The sequence below is a fragment of the Anopheles darlingi genome, chromosome 3 (assembly GCF_943734745.1).
Source record: "Anopheles darlingi chromosome 3, idAnoDarlMG_H_01, whole genome shotgun sequence".
Taxonomy (NCBI): domain Eukaryota; kingdom Metazoa; phylum Arthropoda; class Insecta; order Diptera; family Culicidae; genus Anopheles; species Anopheles darlingi.
The window spans coordinates 26,814,982-26,838,665 of NC_064875.1; the positions used below are offsets into that span (position 1 = coordinate 26,814,982).

The 23,684-nt window shown below is 46.1% G+C and overlaps 2 protein-coding genes across 3 annotated transcripts in view; one reads left to right on the top strand and one right to left on the bottom strand.

Moving 5' to 3' along the window:
* Positions 1-23,684, top strand: part of LOC125954270 (protein TIS11) — a 449,377-nt gene that overhangs the window by 252,928 nt on the left and 172,765 nt on the right. The gene's annotated exons all lie outside the window — the stretch shown is intronic.
* On the bottom strand, positions 5-23,309 carry LOC125954332 (autophagy protein 5). The gene is made up of 7 exons (XM_049684530.1): positions 23,046-23,309; positions 22,886-22,985; positions 22,718-22,823; positions 22,524-22,648; positions 22,355-22,452; positions 21,208-21,313; positions 5-1,023 (listed from the first exon to the last, which is right to left on the bottom strand). The coding sequence occupies exons 1-7, from the start codon at positions 23,193-23,195 to the stop codon at positions 911-913; spliced, it is 798 nt and encodes a 265-aa protein (XP_049540487.1). The 5' UTR covers positions 23,196-23,309; the 3' UTR covers positions 5-910.

A 23,684-nucleotide genomic window follows, 5' to 3' on the forward strand; every position in this document is an offset into this window, starting at 1 on the left:
TCGGTAACGCAAAGCCTTTTGCGCCGCTCATACATGCGTACATATATTTTACCATCTTATTATGACAACTTTAATGGTGCGCGGCTCTCGCACTTACTGCTTTCGCGGCTGGAAAATGCGAAAGAGTATTATGAAGAACCCCAACCCGCGTAAGAGGGACGCGCACGAGCGCACGAGAAGCCAGAAATGAAACGAATGGCCCGAAAAAGTAATGGCGAGAAAAAGAGAAACGATAATCGTATAATTAGACATAAATGTCAAGCGCGAATGTGTGGCCCAATAGAAAGGCCGCCAGTAAGGCCCGGCGAGATCGGCCAGCGCACACAGTGGAGGGATACGCGAAGCAGTACGCGAGTGAGTGATGCGATGCGAGATGCGTTATCTCAATGGTTCTCTCCATATGGCGGCATGCGCGGTTTGGTACGGTTGGTCGGTCGTGGTGGAACGATATATTAGTGCGTGTAGTCACTCCACCCTTGCGCTGCTGCTCTGTGCTCTGCTGTCACACCCTAGCCGGATTTGCACTGCGCTACTATCCACTGGCACCGGTGGCTGATGGTTCCACGGTGTCTACACGGTCGACCATGCGGTTTGATCGTTTGGTTAAAGGTAAGGTGCGTGGGAATGAACGAACATGACGCCATCGCCACCACGGTGGCACAATGTTTAGCTCCTCGAGCACGCAAGGAGCACACGAGTAAGAGAGAGACAGAATGACACACAGAAAGATAGAGAGAGAGAGTGAGTTGGAGTGTGTCCGAGGGAGGATGTTTGCTGGCCATATAGTCCGTACGCTGGCTCCGGATTGGGGAGCCCCGATGATAATCATGTTTGATTTGATTCATCCACGGTACGGTCTCCGATGGTGCTGCTGCTGCTGCTGCTGCCGCCGGTCCCTCGCTTGTTGTCTCTAGGCGTACAGGAGACAAAGATGCAGAAAGTTGTCCGGATAGCTGAGGTGCTCCGATAGCCACTGCAGCGGTGTCGATTCCGGGACCGTAACGCCATGGGTTCGGGCCTCCACTGGGGGACGAGAAAAGAGAGAAGATGATGCTGATCAAATAATCGCTCTCTGATGCCTTTCGGTCCCGCATCTCCCATCCAATTAGGATCACTGGTGAACGCGAGAATCAAAGAGAACACACCACACACGAGAACCCTCATCAAAACTGTCCAAAAAATATGAATATCCCGAAGGTGGCAAGGGCGGGTGAGTAGAGCCGGGATCGGTAAACCGGTTTAGGGTACAATGTCGGGGAGAGAGGATACCAGAAAGCATTCCTGGTGAGGTCGGTGCTATCGGAGCGCACGAATTCCATTGATGAGGATCGCAGAGGAGGATCGTTAAATGTACGATCGAAAGCCGGCAGAGGAGTGGACTGGAATCGTTATCCTAGGAGACAACAAAAAAAAACTCATAAAACACATTCGACGCTATCTGAAGCCTATTTGAATATCTCGATAAAAAGAAATCTAGCATTTCAGGCCCGGTATTGAGCCGCTTATAGATAACAGAAGTTCCGGAAAGGATGTTAACGAATGATCGTCCATAGAACTCACCAACTATCATTTCAAAGTGTAACATTTCAGAAAAGTGCTACGTTCTGGAATGTCTGACAATTCTGGGAGCGACGATCAAACCTAGAGACAACATTGCTTCAATAAAAAAGTAAGTTGCGAATCTTAGGAGCAGCTTAAGATCTTTACAACTATAACAAGCCATGATCGCTGCAGGAATTGCGTCGTTCCAGGAAATTCTTAATTAGTTATTTAGATCGTTTAACCTTCTATCCTAAGCGCCCCTCGAGGAGTTCAAGGCTCACGCCGCATGTGCCCCTAGAATGGGCGCACATTCCATGAGGACTACGTAGGTTGTATTCTAATGATCTCTCTTCCTCCCAGAAAAAAAAGAAAGAACCCGACCACTTCTGTATCATTCAAGATCTTCTCCGGTGAACGAGACCTTACCGCAAGTCCCAACTATTCGGGGCGGAGATAACATATCCACGCGGTGGAAATAGAATTCGGAGCTCTCGCGCGCCCCATGATGGTAAGATCATGTGTCAAGCGCCTCTTGCGTCGTCCGTTCTCTACCAGATCTTAAATTGGGTTCGTTCCAACAACAACAGAAGAAAAAAACCGGTCCCTCAACCCCACGGGAGGATATCTCCCGTGGAGCGCACGCGGGCATCACTTTGACCGCCGCCCGCCTGGCCCAGGCAACAACACGAAGACGGAAATTGTTTCGAAATGATTTCACCCAAGCTCCAGCACCACCAACACCAGCAGCAGCGCTAGGCCGACGCCTTCAACAATGGTGGTGCTTGGTGCTTCAGAAGACTCAGAACGCAAACGCAAGATTTTGGAAGATTGGACCGCCGTCCACACGAGACGTCGAGGAGCCCAGCTTGTCGTGAGATCCACGGTCCTGCTGTGGCCAGCGAGCTTTAGTGAAAACTGCTTTCGTGAGTGGTGTGTGTGTGTGTGTGTGTGTGTGTGTGTGTGTGTTTCTCTGTTTCTTTTGCGTTTGGACGGACCAACGCCCGGGGGCCCAGAATTTGGACGATTTTGGACGAACGAAGCAAACGAAAGAGCAATTTGGGAAGATGGTAGAAGATTGGACACCACACGCGTAAATGGTCGCACGTTGCGGCCCATTTCGCACCTAAAACTCTCGCTGCTGCCCCCCCTTTACCGATCGTTGCTGCTCGCAGGAGGCGCCCCCCCTGCCTCTGACCTGATGCGCTGTGGAGCCGACCAAACGACCAAACAGACAATGAGCATCATTCAAAATATAATCTGGCATTTCCATCTCGGGTCTTCCCCTCCGCGGTTGCTCCATTCACGCGCCACTCACTTCCCAGAACCTTATTCTTGCCCAAAAGAAAGAGGCTCCCCGTCCCGAAGGCGAGGCCTTCTGCGAACCCGGACCGTGCTAATTCTGCAGATCATTCTCGTAGTAAAGCCGCGATGAGCCGGCTACCCACTTTTGGAGGACGATCGTCTGTCAATCGCCAGGCGGCGTGGCTTAGTGGCGCATATTATTTTTAGCATTTCTCTCCCTTTGCTTTAACCACCATCTTCGCCAAAGATCTTGAGCTATTTTGCCGGTTTTTTTTAAGGAAAGGAAGAGAGCGAGGGGGAATGTTTTGAGACCCTTTTTGGGCCGATGACTTCGTCCTGGGGGTTGATTTAGATTAGGAAGGAGTGTCTCGGGGCCTCCGGTCAACCCCTTCTTCTCGAGACAGGGCAATGGGTTTTGAAATTGAAAAATTCCATTCACTATCTCCGGCTCGGCTCGAGGTTTTGTCGGAGGTATTTGGGATCTCCAGCGGTGAGCGCGCTCTACAAAAACCGATGAACGTCGTTCCTGTTGTTTTTTTTTTTTTGCTGGATGAGGTGTTGCGGTTGGAATGCGTTTGCTAACGTCCAGTAGAACATGTATAAACGTTTGCTCATTTGTGTGTGTGTGATCATCTTTTGCGGCGGAATCGAGAAGTTGGATTAGGTTTGAAGATGGTTAGACAACACCTATATCGTGTTGGAGGAAGATCGAAAAACTAATTTGCATACTTTGTATCTAGATCGAGGTGATCGCGGATGATCTTCGTTGTTCTGAAGCATTCCAATTGTGGATTTGATAGGTGGCCTATCTAAGCGCTATAACTACCGGTAGCGCGATCATCAGGGAGCTCGATCGCATGTTGAGTGTCGTGTACATGTGGTCTTAAGCAACATTTTTGGATGTTGAACGGAAGGCGATTTTTTTGCGATTGATTGACAGAACAGAACATCCAGGTTTACGAGGATCACTTCATACTAGTATGGCAAGTATCAGTAAAGAACCTATTTTGACTGTTGATTATGATAGGTTTTATGACATGAACAACTACTGCCCGGCTAAACATTGAACAATATTTCCATTATGCCTAAGAATATGTTTTATAATGTCTGACTGTGTTATCAAAGGATAGTAAGAGGCATATAGTAAATAGAGAAATGTAAATTGAATTTGTAATCAGTACTCTAAATATCTTATGTTTGCTTTTTAACTCAATGATACCGAGACTTTCCATTCATTTCGCTCTCAGGGACTCTCCGTAGTTAGAAATTTCTTGTACCTTAATTCCGTAGGCAGCTATACAGCTGATAAAAATACGATATCTTCGAAAAAAATCTGCCAAAAATCGAAAAATAGGAAATTTAACATAAACTCGACGGGACTAACTCTAACAAAAGATCTAACAACAGAATATTCATTTGTGAATTTCTGATAACCCAGCACATGGCTACGATGGGCACAGCAAAAAGTACAACTTTCCAGACTTGCCTTTCTATATTGGATGCCATGAACGTAGTTTTTTTTACAAATCTTTAAAAAAATACAACCAAATATGCTTGAAAATTTGACGATTAATATGATATGCACTTTAAAAAATAAAGTTGAATGGTTTTTTCACTAGAAATCGTCAAAAGTAAGCGTTTTTACTACCCGAAATAACCAAAGTCCCCCCTTTAAACCGTCCGGTTTTCATGTTAAATACGTTCTTTTGCTGTCTAGCCTATTTTTTAAGATTCGAAATCAATGCTTTGGCCCACTGACCATAAGATACATCAATTAACAAATAAAACAAATAAAATAAATATAATACTAGTCACTGTAATGTAATAATCTCCAAAATACGTCACATTACTATTCTCTAGCAGCATCTACCTTTGTATCGGGAATGCAAATGAAACGTTTATTCCAACGCATAGCCTAAAATCGTTCCATAGATTCATCAATATCACCTAAACCAGATTTAGCAGAGCAGCTATAGCAACTGTTGGCAATTTCTGGCAGCTGAACGAATTCGAATAAGATCTATTCTTTAAACAAGTAACCTTTCTCTTAAAAATATATTAACATTCCATAAAAAAAAAACTCATCCCAAAGACAATAATCCAACGCCACCATTCGATTACACCACACTTTGGATCATCACTGCCGCAAAAAGGTGCAAAAATAACTCCCAAGAAGACCAACCTGAGTGTCCCGCTAATGACGCCAACCCCTACTCCCGAACGCTGTGAACGCTCGTTTTTTGGGGAAATTCCATTCCACGTTCGAAGAACGTACGAGAGAAACACAACAACAGTAGCAACGGGGAACGGGGCACGCAAAGTACGTCGGAACGTCGGTTATCATGTGGTTCCACAGGGCATGTCTCCGGTCTGTCTCTGGCTCATCAAAAACCCACCCAGCAGACCGTATGGCGTGGTTGGAACACCTGACCAGTTCTCCCTCAGTGCCGCACCGTGCTCCCAAACACCCAGAACTACGTCATACGCGAGACCAATGACCACCGCTCGTCGTCAGGAAGTTGTTCCGAAGAGTTCGAACATCCAAAAACCTTTCTTGAAAATGCTTCCCCAACCAGCCACCGCCCGCAAATGTTAAGTACTACACCACCCCGGGGGCGGCGGCGCATACTCTCCGTTTTGTGCGGATTTTAAAAATAAGTTTCCACCAACCCATCATCCTCCCTCCCTGCGGCTGTGTCGGCGCTGCCCGGCTCGGCCCGAAGACACATTGTCTACCGTGGCTGTGACTTGACTTGCCGCATGATGAATTGGTCAGCGTAAAAGCCGGGGAATGATTGGATGGCGCATCCGGAAGGGGCACGGGAACACCCAACAACCCAACCTTTTTCGTCCGAGGGCAAGAAGGACATCGGTAGGACGTTTTCGTGTTGCTCTAAAAATGTAGACCGAACTTTTAATCTGGGAATTGTGTCCCTTTTATATGGGGAGGGCTGTATGTGTTCCTCGAAGGGAGAAGAGGTCAAGTTGGTGTTGTTCCTGGCGACTGGCGCTGAAGAATGTGGAGAAGGCTCGTCTTTTCTGCGCCCAAATGTGCTCGTGATTGATCCATGAGTGTGTGTGTGTGCGCGGCCATTTCACCTGATCACACGGTGACGCTAGGGGTCATTGCTCGTGTGAGATGGATCGAACGACCGGACCGGCCGCTGATGACCTATCCGAGCACACCAACGCGACACGTCGTTTGATGTGCAAACGTCAAGTCCGTCGTCAGTAGCAACAGCAGCAGCAGCAACAGCCAAGTGTATGGCGGTTGTTGTTGGGTTGCGAATTGCTATTTTCGAATAGCCGCCAGCAAGGTATCTACTGCTGCCGCTGCTGCTACCACGGGCCACAGGCCTCAATTTGTCGCCAGATACTTCTACTCCTTCACCTCGGTTTCCTTCTTTTCCTTGTCCCCTCCCGAAGCTCTCTCATTGAGTGCACGAGGTGGGTGTGTCCCGCGCCGCGCTACCACCACCAACACCGACACTGCCAAGCCTTTTCGCGTCGCGGTCCGTTCGAACGGATGGATGGAAGATATTTTGAGACCGATTGAGTCACTGTCACCCACTGTCAGGGTACGGTTTCCTCCACATACACTTACACACCTCAAGACACCACACCCGCCAGTGAGATGATGGCGCGATGCGGTATAGATAAACGGTACGAAAACGAAAAGCAACTAGTAACTGCGCCCGCACACACCCACCCCACAGCACGGCACATGACAACTATTCCTCATCTCTACGCTCCCCTTCTCCGCTCCCCCCGGGAACGGACACTGACGCGCATACCGATGCTTGTGACAAACGGTGCAGGAGGTTTGCCAAATAGTTTCCGTCCACACACCCATGTCCTGCCGTCTGCCTGCCTGCCTGCCTTCTTCTTCGCGACGGGATGATGCCTTGGTACGGCATGATGCATGATGCAAGCGCCCTGCAACATTTCAACGGCGCTGTGCGCTGATTGGTCGCTGACAAAACTGGCCTGACCACCACCGGACAATCGGACAATCGATTGGAGATTAGGAACTTGAAGTTTGGTACACAACACGGCGGCGGTAGGTTCTGGATATCCGGTGCCGGGGGAGCAAGGGTCAAAACGATGGAATGACCTGTCAGAAGCAACTGTTTTCGAGAGGAAGTAGTAGAGTACATTATCAATTAATCGAAGATGAAGTGCTGGTAATGAAATGGAAAAAAAAACTTTCTATCCTTGAAATTATAAGCAAATACAACTTGTTCTTGCAGGAATGGATATGATTTGAAGACCCAAATGACAGTGAAAGTGTAACGTACTGGTTTATTCTCAACAATACAGTTAAAACTGATCTTTTCAGCTGGTTGCTCTGCTTTTTATATTTCCCAGCATAGCAACCAAAGTGAACTAAGATACAACAATGATATACACCAGAAAGCATGTAGCGAATGGCAGCAAAGAAAATATCTATCAATAAGGACTGATTGTTCCGATAACGAATTAATAATAATCCCTTTTAACATTTGATAATTGATTTAACTGATCCGATTTCGATAACTGTGCCACACGGTATGACCCCGTCCGTTATAATGTCACCGATTGCAAGGGAGAAATTAAAAAAACGAATGTAAAAAAAAATGGAAAAGTTCACGACAGCTGTTTCTACACAGGCGCCCCCCGGTAGCGATGCCAGCGAACTATCACCGGTGGTGGTGGTCGCAAAAGCGAAAACCGGGCTAAGGTGAACTTGGCTCGGGCACACATTTCGCTGCTACTGCTACTGTTACTGTTGCTGCTTTAAGGGGTTAACATCACATCACATCACAGCCTGACATCCTGGCACGAAAATAAAATGCCACCCAAAAAGTGCACCGTTTAATGTGTGCGCCAAATTGGGAGGTACAGTGACGAACACGCACGGTTTGTTTACCGTTATTTTGTCTAATTAATCATTTAACTTTTTAACAGTGCCCTAGAAACAGCTCTGTGTATTTTGTTAGAATCTTATTTTACTTTCTCCTGTTTTTTTTTATTTTGCAAGTCCTCACAAAATTAGTTAATCTTTGCAAGAGCCTTAAAGCGAAGAAGTTGTAATTAATAAATTACAATTATTAAGTCACTCAAAACTAGAGTGTACTTCAGAAGAATATGTGAAGTTTTATCAAAACAAAAGATTATCTTCATAATTGAATAAATGACAAGCAATGAGCCAAAAAAATAACCACATGAAAACTAGAGAAAGAATAAACACGTTACATAGAAAGCAAACGTTACAAAGAAAGCAGATATACGGAGAAATAAAGAAAAGACGACACAAAATAAACATCAACGATTAATAGAAACAACAACAGAACAATAAATCATTCAAGCAATTAGCAACACGCAGCAAATTAAAAAACAAAGCGAATTCAAAGTATAATGGATAACGTAACGATGATGAGGAACGAAAGCAACGAAAGAAGAGCATAAAATGCACAACATTAGAGGATCAAACAGACCGAAGTCCTGCTGTTTTTTTTTGCGCTCGCGCGAACGACACTGTTTTTCGGTGACCTGCTTCAGTGACGAACCGCGCGCGTGTGTGTGCTAGTATGTGTGTATGTGTGGCGTGTGCGCCTCATTTGCGTACGTCAAAGAGCGGCAAAGAACAAAGTGAAACCGCCGGGCTCGGCTAGCGAGCTAAGGCCGCCCGAAAGAAAAGTGTCCTCGCTCTTGGGTCCACCGCGCCGCTGCAGGCATCCGCCGGCGCTTCTCACATCCCATCTCTACACCACAGCGATTCTTCTTCTTTTGTTGCTTGCTTCTTCTCCTGCAAGGCACAGGAATGTGTCCAATGAAACCGAGACCACCACACCACCAAAGGGGGGCCAGCCAGACCAGAGGAAGCAATCGGAACACAACAAGAATGTCGCAGCAGCAGTAGATCAATTTTCAATCGATCGCACCAGATCGGTGCGCCTCGCCTTGCCTAAGTGGCTGGTGGTGATTGACGATCGAGCGCCGGTCGAAACGACGCGCGGCCATCCTTCTGTTGCTGTTGCTGCGCTATCGGGGTTTGATTTTCTATTTTGCAACCGATTAACCCGCGCGGCCGCGGTCTTCCTTGTCACTTGTGGCAAGCGAATGCGGGCGAGGAGTGAGTGGCGGTGTGGTGTCCTCACCTAGCCCCCCCCCCCCCCCCCTTTCCGAGGCCATCTCTTTCTCGTCGCGTGAGCCACGCGACCTGCTGCCTGCTGCAATGCGGGCGCAGCAAGAAGGGCGACCGACCGACCGACGTGTTTGTCCGCACGCAAGCCGGCAAGCAAGTTCACTTTCGCACCGAAGCGCCCCTTTGCCTGGGGCGGGTGGCGACTCGATGGCTAATCTCTTTCGCCGAAGAACGCCAGCGAACGTTGCAATACGCCTGAGGAGGCCGGGGGCTTCGAGGTGGGGTGGTGGTTTTGAAGCGCACGGCGATGGCCCACCGATTAGGTCATTGTTTTATTTCGTGCGCATGATGTCAGCCGGAAGAAATGTGTTGTGGCCACACACCGCACCACCATTAACGCCTCACCAACGACAACGACGAGTGCCAAGGAGGTGCGCAGGCAGAAAGTGACAATGGTGGCGGTGGTGGTGGCGTCGCACGGGCTCACTAGGAACCGAGCCAAGTTGTTCCGCTTAAGCCTTGTGCGCCAAGCAGCGAGGAGCAGTGCGAGGGCCGGTTGCCAAAAACGGTTACCTCCCTCCTCGTTCGAGCAAAACAACCACCAAACAACCAAACAGCAGCAGAAACACACGCACGCAAGCACGCACGGATGAGGATGACGGAATCGCTTCGCACCGATGATAAGAGACCGCACCGCACTAATGGCGCCTAACGGCTTTACCGATAAGAAGAAGCAGGGGACCGTGGGCCACCGAACACCGAACACCGATGGTCCCCATTCCATTCCAGCGGTGGTCCATTCCGAAAAAAAAAAAAACACCAACGTAACCCCATTGACGACGACGGTTCGCAACATTCCAAAGTGCAGCTGATGATAAGCTCCTTGGGTGGACCACACTTGGTCGCGAAGCGAAGGTGAATGTCGGTTTTCGTGTTCGTTCTTTTGCGGGGTTGTTTCTTGTTGTGAGGAAACGGCCAAGACACTGCATACTGCAGTGTTAGAACTGGACACGGATAATGAGGTGGCGGCTTTCGAGCCGCCAAAAAGAGCGCCAGTGGGCTCATCGTTAATAGGCGATCACTGACAAAACGGTAATTGCATTTCGTGTTCGACCGGGTTGGCGGTAAGATTGCGAAATCATCAGAACGTGTTAGTGGGAACGGAAAGCTTTAGTTTAACGCGGTCCAATCATAGGCATTACGCAGTATGATGTAATCTTAAGCCAATGGTAAAAATAAGGAATAAAAGATCTTCTATTTTAGGTTTTAGCGACCTGGAGCAATGATGGTTCTCACCGTAATGCTATGCATGCTATGAAATGTATGTTGTAATACAACAAGAACAGCAAAATCTGAGTGTCATTAAAGCATTCAATGGTCGCATAACATAGCAGTGTGTGAGATTGACTTCCTTCTTCATCATGAAGGATGAACATTCTGATGTGAATCTGATCATACGAACTACCGAAGGGAATCATTCGCAACAGTAAAATTTCGTAGTTTTCGTTTCTCTTGAGTTGAAGATAAAAACTCGCTCCAACTGTATACATAGTGTTTGCGTGCCCTCTTCGTGCTGCTAAAATGTAGTGATGCCAACGCAGTTTTGACATTCTTGATCACTTCAGTCCGTTGCCGTTTTAGTGTCTCCATCATTATTATCGCAGATAAGCGAACTTGTACTCTTCTAGCTGGATGATCAATCGACTGTTACCATCTGCTAGCAAGGTTAAGGTCCTACAAAAAATGAATTGCATAAATCATTACTTCTTTAGATGAAATTTAATATGAATCACTATAAACCTACAAACTCGTCCTTTGTACTGCGACGCAACTAAATCCAAAGTTCCAAATGCCAATCTCCAAAACCCATCAATGACATCATATCATAAAAGGACCACCACATTTAGCGAGAACGAACGCTCGAACCATGCTCTTTGCGCGCTCAATTAGGGACAACTTCTAATTGAATCATACGCGATAATCTATTGCGCGATGATTGATAACGCTCTCCGCTTTTCCGTCCTGCCATTCTTTTCTCTCTCTCGGGGTGACGTTATCGATGGTCCCCCTAAGTACACGTCGTTCCGCAGTCGCCACACCGCGTTGTGGGGGAGGGGACCGATTGCCTTCATTAGATGATAAAAAAAATGGTGAAGCGCTGCTTGTTCGCAAGATTAGCGCAATTGAGTCACGTGAAACTTGGGACACCCACCGGGAGGGTTGTATGTAAGGTCCCGATACGGTGTTGTACATTATACACACGGCGTAAGGCGCTTATGTAACGCCAAACGACAACGACAACGACGACGACACTAGCGCACACTCGATGCTGATGATAGTACCACACCGCGTGCGCACGCCGCGATTCATTCCATTATCTCAACGAGCGAACGCGAATCGGATTGGAGCGCAAACAGCAAAACAAACATTGAAACATTGATGCAACATCGATCAGAATGTACACTCTCCTCCCCGTGTGATGATCGCCTTGCGGCAATGAAGTGCCGGGAGTAGAAGAAGAAGAAGAAGGTGCCGAAGGTTGCCTGTAACATAGACCGACCGACGGACATAAACTCTCTCTCTAACGTGCCACCGCAGCCAGCACAGCGGCACGGCATGAGATCAGCAGCACCCCGATGAAATGGGGTGTGTTTGTTGAATGTTTAGAAATGTTGGAAAAAGTAACGCAAACACACCGCCGACGTAGATTACCCGCGCGGTGCCGGCCGGCCGGCTATATGTTCAAGGTTGGTTGAGGTTGATGCAAAACTTCAAATGGTTTCAATCAAAATAGGCATTGCAATTCCTATTAGTAACCACATCTCGCATCGCATTTGGAAACTCTCGTAATTGATTCCCCGGCTTGGAAGATGATCAAATAGCTAAACGCATCAGGATTCAGGATTACAGTTGCCTGATTATTAGGATGCACCCGGTTCGAGGTGCAGGTATCTGTGTTTTCCCGTAAAACCCACCTTATCTATCTTCGTCTTTCGCATAAGCGCATATTTGAAACACACGCATTCAACAGTTGTGTTCCAGGGTGGGGGAGAAGACCAACCTGCTACCCTCCTCACTCTACCCTTCGGGCTCTATAACTCCTGTGTGTGTGAAGCATCCTTCAACCAAGCAACCAACGCACAACGCACCTTTCGGCCACTTTTAGGATGCGCACAGATGCACCCGATCCACCACCATCGGCTATCCCGAGTGCGGAGCGGAACAATAAAAATAATTTATGCAAATTTCGCATCTCAAAAGCTCCCATACACAGACAGGCGCACCTCACCGACCGTGGGAGACTGTATGGTGCTGTGTTGTCCGCATGTCATGAATGGCAGGTAAGGAAACGGACAAACCAGCGCATAGTGCACCTAACGTGGCAAAGAATGTGGTGTGGCCGGACAGCTGAAGAGGAACATATTTGCATTTTTTATGTGACTCTCTCTCGATGCTCATTATGTGCAGATCTCACGTACTTGGTGGTGTGGCAGGTTGGGAAACAAGGACAAACCACCGACCGGTGCCCGGGGTAGTACCCGAAACACCAAATCCCAATCAAATTTGGCCAACACTAGCGCAGAGTGCTGCACGGTGCACGGTGAAGAGCAGCACCCTAGAGGTCTGAGGTCATAAAAACTTGCCAGCGACCGATCGGGACCATGCTACCAGAGTCCGGAGGGGTGCACATTTGTCATAATAGTCAACAGGGACAACGAAGAAGGAGGAGGAGGAGGAGGGCGCAACATAAGAAGCCGAACCATCTTCGAAGGCCTTCTTCCTTTCTTCTCAAAAGAGGTCCCGAACCGGCGCAAGAGAGGTGGTGCTGGTGGTGGCAGGCAAGGTGTTCGAGAGCGCCCACGGATGCAGCGCATCTTCTCCGCACCCTCATGCCCTCTCTCCCTGTCTCTCTCTCCCTTTCGCTCTCTTCTTATTTATTCATTTACGATGGCAATAAAATATTCACACCTCTCAGAATAAACACCGACGCGAACGCAGGTCCCAGGGAGGATCACGCGCAGGTAGCAGGACAGCCGATAGACACCGGCCGGCCGCCTCCTGCCTCGCATCGGTTCTCGGTTGGCGTATTGTGTGTATAGTACACGCAGCGCATACCGACAGGATTCAAACGAATCGTCGTTGCCGTCGTCGTCGCCGTCTTCGATTCCACCTTTGCCTTTATTCTTGCCGAGGAAAGAAGGGGTCCCTTCCTTTCTTTTTTTTGGCGAACATTCCGTGTCCGTTTCGTATGTGGTTGTGTTCCTTGGGCTCTTGTTTCTTCCCTGGAAGACGGCGGTGACGGTACCTGCCATCTCCGCCAAAGGCAGCAAAGACAATATTTAACCTTCGACACCTTCGGGGCACGATGCACCGGATCCATCCCGGGACCGCCGCCGCCGTTGTTGTTGTTCGCCGCAAATTATGACCATCCCATCCCCGCTTTGCATACGGTGCGGGCGGGCGGGCGGGAGAGTAAAGAGAAAGCAAAAAGCGCTCCGTTGTCCTTTGCCGTTTGCTTGGTGTTGGTGCCGGGTTTTTGGGAAGGTTTCGCATTGGCTGAAGAGACACTGGCACTGGCACTGGCACTGGCGAGGCTGCAAAAGCTAAATAACCAACAAAAAAATGTGCAAGGTGTTAGGATGATGATGATGATGCTCGGAGTACAGTGTACGGGACCCTTTGCGCACCAGCTGGTGGTGTTGGGGTCGGGGGTTTCCTTTCATTTTCGATCTTCAACCATCGTTTCGGTGGTACCGAAAAATGGTGGAAATAGTTTTATTGGCCTAAGGAGGATAGCGCCTAGGCGCATGTGATGGGTAGCTTTCGGCGAGGCGGTGGACGTCAATGGTGTTTCCAAACAGGTCCTAGACAAGGTGTCTTGGAGGTTTTAAAGTTCCCGATAAATCTAGGGTGCATTAGTTTATGCAGAGCGAGACCCTAGGGATGTGCTTGAGTCGATGGTTTTGTGTTTTAGGAAATATGAACTGATTACAAAAAACAAAGAAGATATTTTTATAGATTTAGAAAAAAGTAAAAATGTTTACACCCCTTAGCTATGGAGCTTTTAAGAGTTTGGAAAAGGAGTTCTCTGGAATACCCAGAAACATTTTCGGATGCAGATTGAGGTTTGATGCATTATGCGCTACGGAATGAAAATGTTCTGGAAAAGAACCACTACCTGTTGAGGTGGAACATGGAATTTAAGTGTTTTTTCAAACAATTATATACCTTTAGTCAAATTCCTTAGAAGGAAAAAATGTTGTAGCATAAATTCTTGAAGGACAAATGAATTTCAAATGTTTGACATTCACCATGCAGAAAATCTCATTTGGGAAAAATTAAAATAATAAAAATTAACTAGATTGGAGAAGAAGATATTGTCCTACATAGCTAAAAACCTATCAAAAACCATGCAAGAAGCAGACAAAATTGTTAATGCCCATCGCTACGGATAATAAATAATCGACGGCGCGTAATAGGATGCTATCCACAATCATGTGTTCATGTTGTACAGCATTAAGTACCATCATTAAGAACATTAACAATAACGTTAGCTTTAAGAACATTACACTGAACTGAACACTGAAATGTGCTCAAAAAGTGCAGATTACGGGGAACAACATTTTCAAAATAGATAACATGTAATTATGATTTAGCTCTTGGAATGCTCCGTTCTCTGTCGTTTTAAAACACACATAGCCATAATTACGATGCTTAGTGCCTGCATAAAAGCAACTGTTTGATCTATTGATTTAAATAATTCAATTTGATTCTTGCAGTCGCTGTTGAGGAAATAACAGAAAGAGTAAATGGTGTCTCATCAAGACGCTTTGCGAATATCTTGTTGTGATTTAATTTTATCCTATTCCTTTGTGTTTTTGCACAATAAAATCATGCTATGTTATATTTTGTATTCCTGAACATTAATAAGTTTCAATCAAGTTTTATTAGAATATTAGACTTTCAGAGTCCGTTAGTTTGTCAACCAAATCGAGGTGATGAGATAGAATGTCGAATAAAATGAATATTCTGAGACAACTCATTCATATTTTACCAAAAATAAAAATGGTTCAAACTCCCAATAGCAATTTTCTGGGGCACTTTTCGAGCTGCACATAACAAAACAACTTCTGTTTGCCATAGATGCTTTTTATGCACATGATGCATTTTTTTAAATTTACTTTTCTCTAAAGAAAGCTACTCTATCTCAAAGAGTAATGTTGTCTGTTGATTTGAAGCAAATTATTGCAAAAAAAATCTGTCATATTCATACCCAAAATTAAAGGAAAATCATACTAACCCACTGTCTGTATCGTACATCGTAATTATCTATCAACATTCGCTGCTCACCATAATAGACCTGATCCACTTATCCCATCTATTCGCACCTCACATTCCTCAAAGAATGTCCCACAAGATAAAAAAAAACAAATTCCCCCAAGGCCAAACAACATCCACCACCCCCCTAAGGGACGAATCTAGTGCATTCCTGCTGCTACCCACCAAGCCAAAATATAAATCCCTCTAAATCGTGCGCGTAGCACCATTATTACCATTATTATCCGGACGAACGAAACGAACGAACAGCCGATCCGTTTGCCAAAAAATGCCGCCCTCCCGCGCGGGTGGACATGAGGCGAAAAATGCTTTAATAACTTACGGGTGGTGGTGGTGCTGCTGCTCGTTGGATGCCGATCCTCGGTCACCCTCCCGTGACGTCGATCTGGTCACCGAACGAACAACAACGAACTGTACGAGGAATTCGCACAGGAATGTGCCTTGTACCAGGGGGAGCAGCAGAACAGAACCTAGACCTAGGACTCGCTATTCGCTATTTCGGTGGCGATTGTTCCGTTCCGTCGTGCCGCGCGTCCACCTGGTCCTGGCATCCTTGGAATGCGACGGAAGAGTCCGAGTGTTACGAAAGTTTATTCGTTTGTTTGCCAGAGAGAGAGATTGTGTTTATTAATTTGAAATTTACCAACCAACCGATCGTCCTATTACGATCATCCATCTTCAACCGCCCCTCTCCGGGGCGGGCGGTCGAGGTAGAGGACGAGCTGTCAACTGTTAGGGCGGCTGCTGCTGCTGCTACTGCTACTGCTGGTGGGAATGGTAGCTTCCTGGGTCAAGATGTGGCCACAGGACGCACATTTGGTATCACATTGGAATGTCGTTGCAGCCGAAGCATGCCGTGCCTCGATTCCCATAAATCAACCCATCACTAAACGTTCACTGCACGATGCAGCGGTCATCATCATCAATCCATCGACGCGATGTACTGTCTCTCTCTCGCTCACTCGCTCTCTCTTATCAGCGTCTTGCGCTGTGGCCGAGGGAGGGATCGGCAAATCGGCAAACAATCGACGACACATCAACAATCATCAACAAACAATCGGAATCGGCCGCCTGCTAGCCAGCCGGCCAGCCAGGGGGCTGTGGTTTACCGGCTTGCGAACTGGGCTGGGTCTGCTTTTGCAACACCCCAAAAAATCTCGCACCAATCGAACGATTTCGGCTCGTCGTGATCCCCACTCCTCCAACACGCCAGCGGACGCGATGTGATGCGATGCGATGCGAGGATCCGAGCCAAGACACAGTAGCAGTGTGGCCAGGCGAGTAAACAACACGAGAGCACGAGCACGCCACGGTAGGAGAGGTGAAGGATACCGCCCCACAACCACCAACAGCCATCACCATCATCGCCCCATCGCCCCATGCTGAATGCATTTGAATATCGGCACACGTCACTGCCGCACCGACCGCACCTGCCGACACTTGACAGGTGACGAGTAACCGTCAGGGAGGGAGAGAGGCGCACGATTGAACGGAGGAAGGGTGTCTTCAGGGGTTGCCAGATTTCCGTGGACACATTTTTCGCTAATTGATCGTACGTGAGCGTACTAAGCAAACAGTTTACCAACCAAAAAACCAACCGTCGATCACTCGAAGCGGGGGGCCCTGGGGGGATTGCAGTACAGCAGTGCGGCGGAATGGCTAATGAAGTTGTGTGTGGCCCCAAATTGAGCACCAGCACCGGTAGCACTGATCAATTATTCCGTTCACTTTGATTGCTTATCGATTATGCTAGCGGGTTGTTTGCATTGCTCCGGAATGTTCCGATGGCGATGGCGATGGGGATGGGAGGCGCGCGCGCGCCCGATTCTGACCGAGAGCGAGCGAAGCGGCCTCACCGATGGATGTGTGTTTGAACAGTGGGACGAAAAAACAACTAACGATATTTTTTGGGGGGACTCCTTTCGTACTGCTGATGATGATGATGATGATAATGATAAAAGATCGTTTACAAATTGATCTGTTAATGTCGTCCGGTTGGCAGCACATGCCAACAGTTCTGGGAGAAGCGTGTGACTCGGAATTCGTCTTTTTGGGAACCGCTTGCGCTTTGACAGGAAGATACATCATCGATACGCACCAAATGCAAACACGCGAGTTCGAGTTCCGGTGTGGGTTGCGTAAATTGCAATCGAATGACACAGCGGTAACACTTATCGTGCGCGTCGCGGGGTGGATGGCGTTTTGACGAATCGGTTCCGTAGCATATGCAAAGGGAGAGTATATATGCTTCATTTCGGGTTTGATTCCACGTTTGTTGCATCCTCGTATTTGAACAAATTACTTAAGAGAATAGGTTGTGCAAAGTGCATGCTTATTGCACTATTGTATCTTAAAATACCTGGTAGGTGATTATTGATAAGATTGTAGCTTCACAATTATAATCGTCAGAATACCGTCCTATCCGTGTCCAAACAATACGTTTCAAGACCATAGGATGGGTAATTCAGGCCATTGGGAAGGCAAACATGGGCAGCACTTAAAAATATCCTCAAAGTGTACTATTTCTTTCCAACAAATCATAGAAAACGCAACCATCAATATCTTAAAATGGGTAAAAATAATTTAAGATATGAAAGGTTGCATAAAAGTTTCTAACAGCAAGTCGAAGCTTCCACTTTTTTCTAAGGCTGAATAGGAGGGAAAGATGTGGAACCATGTTACTCAGGTAGCTCTCGAATTTAAGCAGCAGCCTTAAGAATATACGGTTTCAAGCAGAAGTCATAATAAGACTGCGGTTTATAATGGCACCTGCACGATCTGTGTGATACAAAAAAAAAACCCATAGTTCGGAGTTTGCAATGGAATTTGTGTTCTTATAATTAGTCACTGTTGAATGGCCGGAATTACTTACAAATGCCTATAGCAAGAAGCATACAGCCGATTAACTTGGAGTAAACATCGTTTTATTTTAAAGAAGTAAAATCACAATCGGACAAAATGATTTTATAAATGAAATATACGTTTTTAAGGATCAATCATTATGCCGAGTTGCAAATCTGAAAAAGGGATATTCCCAGCGTATTGCTTTTCTTCTATAAACAAAAGAAGATCGTCTTCCATCGTTTGCAGGTAGAATGATATGGTGCTCTATTGAACCAATGATTCAAAATAGCAGTGACTGATAATTTAATACACATGATTTAATAGCCGTGGCCACACGGGGCGAAAACTCTAGCGCAAACGAAAAAATTAATGCCAAAACTTTTGCGCTTCGATATGTTTACATGGCCGGGTTGAGGAAATTAAAATCGTTTTTTTGAAGAAAAGGATTGAATACACTAGCAATGATCACTCACTGTCGATGTAAACCACAAAAAGAACATATTGTGAGCCCTACCGTTTGCAAAAAGCTTTTACGCTAGGTTTTACGCTCCACGGACCAATAATCGTTTGACAGCATGTAAACGGCAAGCGTAAACGTTTTGGCATTAATTTTTTCGTTTGCGCTAGAGTTTTCGCGCCGTGTGGCCACGGCTAATGTGTTGTTGACCACAAAATAGAACCGAAACGGAAGTTACAACATCTTAACCTAATCTAAAAACGGTCATTAGTGAAAGAACAATCCTTAAACCCAAAAACCAATCAGCAGCAATGAATACATTTACGAGCAATGACAATCCCGTGAAAATGGTTTCTTAAATTAAAACAAATGGAGCATGGCGAAATGTTCCTTGAATAGAACCAAAGGATCTCGCTTTTAAATCGAATAGTCAATTACAACATTCAACGCTCGGGAACGTCAGGAATTTCAATAATCAAACGAGCAAATCAAATGATCAAAACTGGATGAGAACGATGCCGCTATTTTCCACATCAAACTGCCTCCGTATATCAGCTTTTTACATGATTAGCATTTGTAGTCCACGGACTTGCATTTGTAGAACAGTGTTTGTTCAAATTAAACGGTCTCAAAAAAGTCGTCGTGTGAAATTTTCGTCAAAATGGGGATAGTTTTATTGGATTTTAACCGAAATTTTGCCTAAGAGAGTTTGTGCGTGGTGGAATACCAAAAAAAAGCCTTAATAATCTACGATTTGATTGACTTGAAAAACAATTGAAAAAAACCTTCTAGATCAATCAGAAAATTTTGGATCATTAAACTTTATAAAGATGTATGAACTAAACAGTAATTGTCGACTGAAAGTGAAAGAAAACTCTATCTAGATGTGAGATATTAAATGAATGTTATGTTTAAAGAGCGGTGTTGCAAACTTTGTTGGATATAAAACATCAAAAGGTAGTATCGCACACATGCACACATTCATCAGTCATTGTATCAACAAATTAACGCAAATTAACGGAAGTCCATCAACTCTTCCCCATTATAAACCGAAACCCGACAGACCTGACGGATTGCGGATCAATCTAGAGATTGATGGGCAAAAGCGTGACACAAAATTGAGACCGCTCGCCCCAAAGAGAAGCTCCTGGAAAGAGGATGTGGGGCGGTTGCGGGGCAGAGCAGATCAAGAGGGAAGAGATCGAAACGGATGCGACGGTAACACCATCCTAATTGGCCATAAAACCCCCGCTCTATCGCCGCGCCAATCGTCCAATGCCAATTCCAAACGATCAAACACGTGCGCGACCGCGACTAGAAGACGAAGAAGATCGAAGACGACGACGATGAGGGCAGTAGCGGTTAGCTCGGGACCGTGCCGCAGCAACACTCATCTGTTTATGCCATCATCGATCCGATCGGTTGGACCAATCGCGAAATCTGGCCGGTGGCCGCATGCGAAGTCATTTGCATACACCGAAGCAGTCCAAAAACCCGATTGGAAGCGCGATTCACCAAAGGTCCCAGGCGCGCTTTAATTCGCTGCGCTGATTGGCCACATCGATCCGGGCACTGACCACTGGCATCGACAAAATTTCACCCAGACAACAAGACAGGCCGGAGCATCGTGGAGCATAAATACACGCCGGGGCCGGGGCCAGTGCCGAAATAATCGTCGCTCGTTAGCAATATTAATGATCACGGGAAGCGACGACGAGCCAGAAAGGAGCGAAGCGGCTACGCAACAGAACACCAGCTTAAGCATTCCAACTGGTGTGTGTGCGAGATGATTTCGTAAACAAAATATCAATTTCGACAAATCGAATCAACGCATCAAACGGCAACGAGGAGGCGAGCTAGAGACGGATGCGGATGGTCTCGGTGCGGGGACATTATACCAGGTGACAAGTGTGAGAAACTTTCCCACCGCCTCTGCACCGCACCCTGTGCACCGAGACCATGCTGGTGGCCAGATGTGGCTCTGACGCGATGCGATGCGATGTGCTGCACTGTCTCCGCGCTGTCTCGCACAGAAAAGATCCGGACCGGACCGGACCATGGTTGGATGATTGGCAATGGCAATGGCTTTCAAGCAAATTAGCCAACACGACCCTAATCGAACCCTACCTGCCACCCTGCTAAGGGGTCCCTGAAGGTAGAGAATCGGAAGGACACGTCCTACCTCTCTCTTTCTCTCTCTCCATCCCTGCTCTCACCCGCTTCTTGTATGCCATTCATTTCCCATTCGGTTTCGCCGGGATCCGACGGGTAGGGAAATGGTTACGACGATCCTGGGATCATACAATAAGGTGCTCCCTGCCGGGGTCATTCCCGGGACTGGGCTGAGTATGAAAAGAATGGTAATTTTAGACACTTTGATCCCTTACCATGTGGCCCGTGCAAGGACAACGGATCAGTACAGTAACAATACAACGCACAACTGGAAGAATGGATGCGGAGGTCTCCGGGGTTCAAGGTGCGTGAATCCAGGGGGACCATGGGGTGGAACCTAGCGGAATATCGTCGGTGCCTGAACTGAAACCGAACCAACGGCAAACGGGTATGGTAGCACGACACGGTATACACGGTAACCTACCTGCTTTCCTAACAGGTGTTGAAAAATCGTCCAACAAATCCTGCAACGTTCGCTTCTGGCCGGTTTCGGTGCTGGGTGCGACTAGTTTCTGCTGGTACGTACCGTCCTGCAACGGAGGAAGGGAAAGGAAACCGATAAGTAATGATAATTAGTGCGAATTGTGGATGAACCAGAAGATCAAACCGTCGAATGATGTTTTGCTCATTTCAGCGCAGCCCAATATTTGTCTTCTTTTATCACACAATGATTGTTTGATAATTTTTTTTTAATAAAATTTAAATTAGTTTCTCATTCCTTTAGCCTCCCTAATACGCGAAGTCGGGTTCTTGGACATTAAAAAAATGGCAAATCTTATCATCAATATACTTGGACGAATAACTGAGTTGTAGTCAGTGGAATTTTAACTTACGTTTAGTCATTTGACTAATTACATTGAATTTAATGCTGCTCATTCCCCTAAAGCATTTCGTTCCTTTTTAAAATGCAGAGCGGTACTCTGGCGAAGTCCAACGTTCGATACGAAAAACATCGCAAATCGGCGATGAAAAATTTGGTTTCATAGAAATTACTGAGAAGCCACACCAGAATCAACAATTTCAAGCAATTGTGATAAACTGTGACTTAAGCCAAAAGATACATTTTATATACATTAAAAAAATCATAAAGAAGTTAATTCTCAGTATGGTTCTTGAAGTGCGAACTTATTTGTAATTTAACAATGAAATGGTAGTTTTCGAAGCGAATTTTGTTGATTTTAGCTCTGGATTTGTTACATTAACAGAAATAATGCGCTATTTTTTAATCAGATGTTGTGCTAGGTGCGATATAAAGCTTTCTTCATCGAAAACGATATCGAGGGCTACACTATCGGTTTAATACTTGACCGTTGTGTTTGAATTCATTAGAAAAGAACATTTTACCTCAAAATCAAACATAGTTTAATATAGATTTTCTTTAAAATTCGCAGCAAAACTGTTTTTAAATGCCGAAACATTAAGAGCACTAGCATTTCTGATCATCAAAAATACTTGCAAACGTTTCCCTATATGTGAGTACCACAATTTACTAATTCTAATCGATTTCAGCTACCATAACGTTACCGACTGTTGGTTTTGTGTCAATTTTAGCTAACAACAATTAAACTCACCTCGTTATAGCACCGCACTGGAATGTGCTTGAATCCATCCTGATCAGGAATTGGTTCCATCAGCCTTCTGTTAACAGCCCAGAACTGGTCAAACTTATCTGAAGAGAGATTAGCAATCAATACCGATTAGACTGGTACGCACCGATCGAGCTGTCGTCCGCCGTCTTACCATTAACTAATCCTAACCAAAGCTGATTGTGATCCTTCTTCTGCATAGCGGAAATCACTTGGCCGCGGTGCTTGAGCACGTCGGCTTCTTTGAGACTAGACATGAAATGTGATTCAACGATTTCCCTACAAAACCAAAGCAACTTAAATTAAACTTCTGGTGCAAAATAGTCGATCCTGGCCGCTAGAGCATACCTGTTGGGACAGCTGATCAATATTTCGTCAGGGAACTTTGAAAAGTGAACTGTAATGTGCCACGGCAGTGTTCCGTCAGTGCCTATCAGCAGATCGTAAAGAACACCTGAAGTAAGGAGAGCGAGTAGTCAGTAAACGATTCTCAACATGCGGTGCCGGTTGATTCACCTATCGGGAAGTGCCACTTAAGCGGTGTTCCGGCAGAGTCCAGCCACATCTCCCCGTCTTGCAGTTCATTCGAAATGAATCGTAGAAAGTGTTTCCGCACCTAAAAGAAAAGGCCGTACTGATTACGGTGTTTATCAGCATTCAAAGCGGAGGTACTTACTTTATCAGTAACTAGAGGAAAATAGCTCATCCGGGGGACGAGGAGAAAACACTCTTCGGGTTCTGTTTCAGTTTCCGTCTCGGATAATTTGAAATGCACCGGTATTCGCCCTTCCCAGGTTGCACGAAGAATTTCCCGATCGTTGGCCATTTCTAAAGCACGGAACTCTGAAGACGAGGCCCCGTTTTTTAAGCTTAAAGCATGAAAACTTTTTCCTCAAAAATCATGAGTTCAAAATTATCCAGCGGCAATAATGTTTTGATTACGAAACGTCAAACCGGACTAACAAAATGCTGAATTTGCTTGAAAAGTTACCGTGAATTCAGCACCGAGAAGCGATGATTTTAAGCCGTTAACACTACGTTGCGAAACGGAACGTAAGTTTTAGTTCGTTTCTATAAGGTACCATAGAGAGTGGACGACTTTAATTTTTAAGAAAAAATTGCTTCTTAATTTTTAGGGAAAAAAATAATCAACACTTGTGGTCTGGGCTTAATTCAGCAAATCCGCTGAATTGATAGTTTGGTTTTATTTAGAATATTTGAATTGACCGTTGTTACTTAAGCTGATTTAGTTTTATTTCTATTAACCCCGCTCTACAATTTACTCTACAACCACTAAGGATCGAATTCCGAGCAA